General features: G+C 42.9%; 1 protein-coding gene across 1 annotated transcript in view; it reads left to right on the forward strand.

The window, feature by feature from the left end:
- The window catches only part of LOC106012858 (degenerin deg-1-like), a 12,203-nt gene extending 10,659 nt beyond the window's left edge, over positions 1-1,544 (forward strand). The window contains exon 5 of the mRNA XM_013087036.1: positions 852-1,544. Within this exon, the coding sequence (XP_012942490.1) occupies positions 852-1,544 (693 nt within the window). The remainder of the gene's footprint in view (positions 1-851) is intronic.
- Positions 1,545-2,119: the final 575 nt, after the last annotated feature.

The following is a 2,119-nucleotide window of genomic DNA, read 5'->3' on the forward strand; positions in this document are numbered from 1 at the left end:
CTACTACTACTACTACTACTACTACTACTACTACTACTACTACTACTACTACTGCTTCTACTTCCACTGCTACCACTACTACTATTACTGCTACTATTTATACTACAACTAACACGACTACTACTGCTAACACTATAATTGCCATTTCCCTTTTGCTTTCCAAAGTGAGGTTTGAAGCTTCATACCGGGTGTCTAATTAAGGAGGGCCCATTTAAAGAGTGATACCTTGGTCATGCTTTAAGTTTCAACAGAACTCGCAAACTATAACCAAGAGGACATCAACTTTTCATTATGAAGAAAACCTACTGACTTGATTTACAAAAACAAACAATCAATAAACATTCAAACAGTTGAAACTCAAGGTTGAGCAGATGGTCCAAATAATCGACCATGAAACGTGGCCCATTGAATGTCTTGAGACAAATGACCGCCAACTGAAGCATTATGGTTTAAATAGCCTCGCCTGTTTATCAGTTTATTTAGCAATGTCAATTTTAAACGTCTGTTCTTTAATGCACAAATGATCATCATGGTTGATATTTAAGGTGTGAAATTTTGCGCTGTACTCAATTGTGGTTTGATTTTTTTTTAACTTGATCTTGCACGAGCGCGTCAGTCAATGTTCTTCATATTGGCAAATTTGGTGTCCCTTTGACTGAATTTAAATGTTATTTGTTGAATGTTTTGTTAAAATTGGTGAAAAGATGACTGGGTATTGCTGTTTAAATAAGCCATCTTTATCAGACACCCTGTGCATTGTATATTCACGGTGATCAACATGATTCCAAGGATCTCCAGCTTAATATAGTAATTTTTTTAGAGAGAGAGATAGCACTTTTTTGTACTTTCAGGTGGAGATGAGCCGAACCCCGCCCCCGTACAGCGCATGTGTGGAGCTTACAGATGAACCGAATGTTGAGTTGAACATGTTCTCATTTACTGAAGGGACCCGTTACACGGCAGAGGCTTGCCGCAAAACGTGCTACATGCGAGAGCTGGTCCGTCAATGTGGTTGCTGTGATCTACATTTCATATGTCCTCCAGAAATCTACAACAACATCTCGTTCTGTAATGCCACAAACACTGACGAATTCGTCTGCAAAAAGCAAGTCCTCAAGATGTTTGAAAAAGGAGAGCTGGACTGCCTGAGCCGTTGTTTGCCTCCTTGCGAAGAGGTAGTCTATGATGTGGCTCTCTCTACGGCTATCTGGCCTAGCAATAACGCAATCCCTTATAAGATGACAGCCCTGGGTTTTGATCAAGCTAATTTAAATACTGCGATGTCGGAAATGAAAAGGAACTTTCTCCGCGTTGCCATCTTCTACGAGGATCTGGCAGTGCGGCGTGTGGAATCTCGGCCGTCCTACGACTGGAACCGACTCCTCTCGGACATTGGCGGTCAGCTGGGGCTCTGGCTGGGCTTCTCTATCCTGACGGCCATGGAGTGGCTGGAACTGGCCTATGACGCCGGGATCAGGGCGACCACCCGGATGTCCCTGGGCGCTCAAACTACCAGGGCGCACGGTCAAGAACAGGGACCATAAGTATGCCCTGCCGGTCACAAAGAAGAAAGCGGGTGTCTGGGATTTGGAGGAAATATAGAGTTATTGTGGGGTGGGAATCATCACGTTAAATGCAGACCCTACTGCGTCCCGTGAAGTACACACTGGTGGTTCAGGATGGAAACCTGCTCACTTAAAAAATAACAAAAGGATACATTTAATAAACTTTAACGTTTCCTGTACAAGCACGTATTGACAAAGTAGCTGAAATTCCATAAATAAAAGGGGAAAGCGCTTGAAAGAAAAGCTTCACGACGAGTAAGAGCGGATGTCGAAAAACTGACCAGCCACAAGTGATGAGGGTCAGAGCTCCTTATACCACATACCCCTAGGGGTATATGATTTAGTATTGCCACCACAAAGACATAATTTAACAGATTGGTCTTCCTCGAGCATTCCTTTTTCTCAAGGGTCTTCCCCCACAGCATGGGTAAATGGAATGATTGTTTATTTCTCACGGTGCACGATGTGCCGTAAGCTTTGGTTTAGCCTATAAAGAAGAAGAAGAAGAAGAAGAAGAAGAAGAAGAAGAAGAAGAAGAAGAAGAAGAAGAAGAA

This window comes from Aplysia californica, unplaced genomic scaffold (genome assembly GCF_000002075.1).
Source record: "Aplysia californica isolate F4 #8 unplaced genomic scaffold, AplCal3.0 scaffold00536, whole genome shotgun sequence".
NCBI lineage: Eukaryota > Metazoa > Mollusca > Gastropoda > Aplysiida > Aplysiidae > Aplysia > Aplysia californica.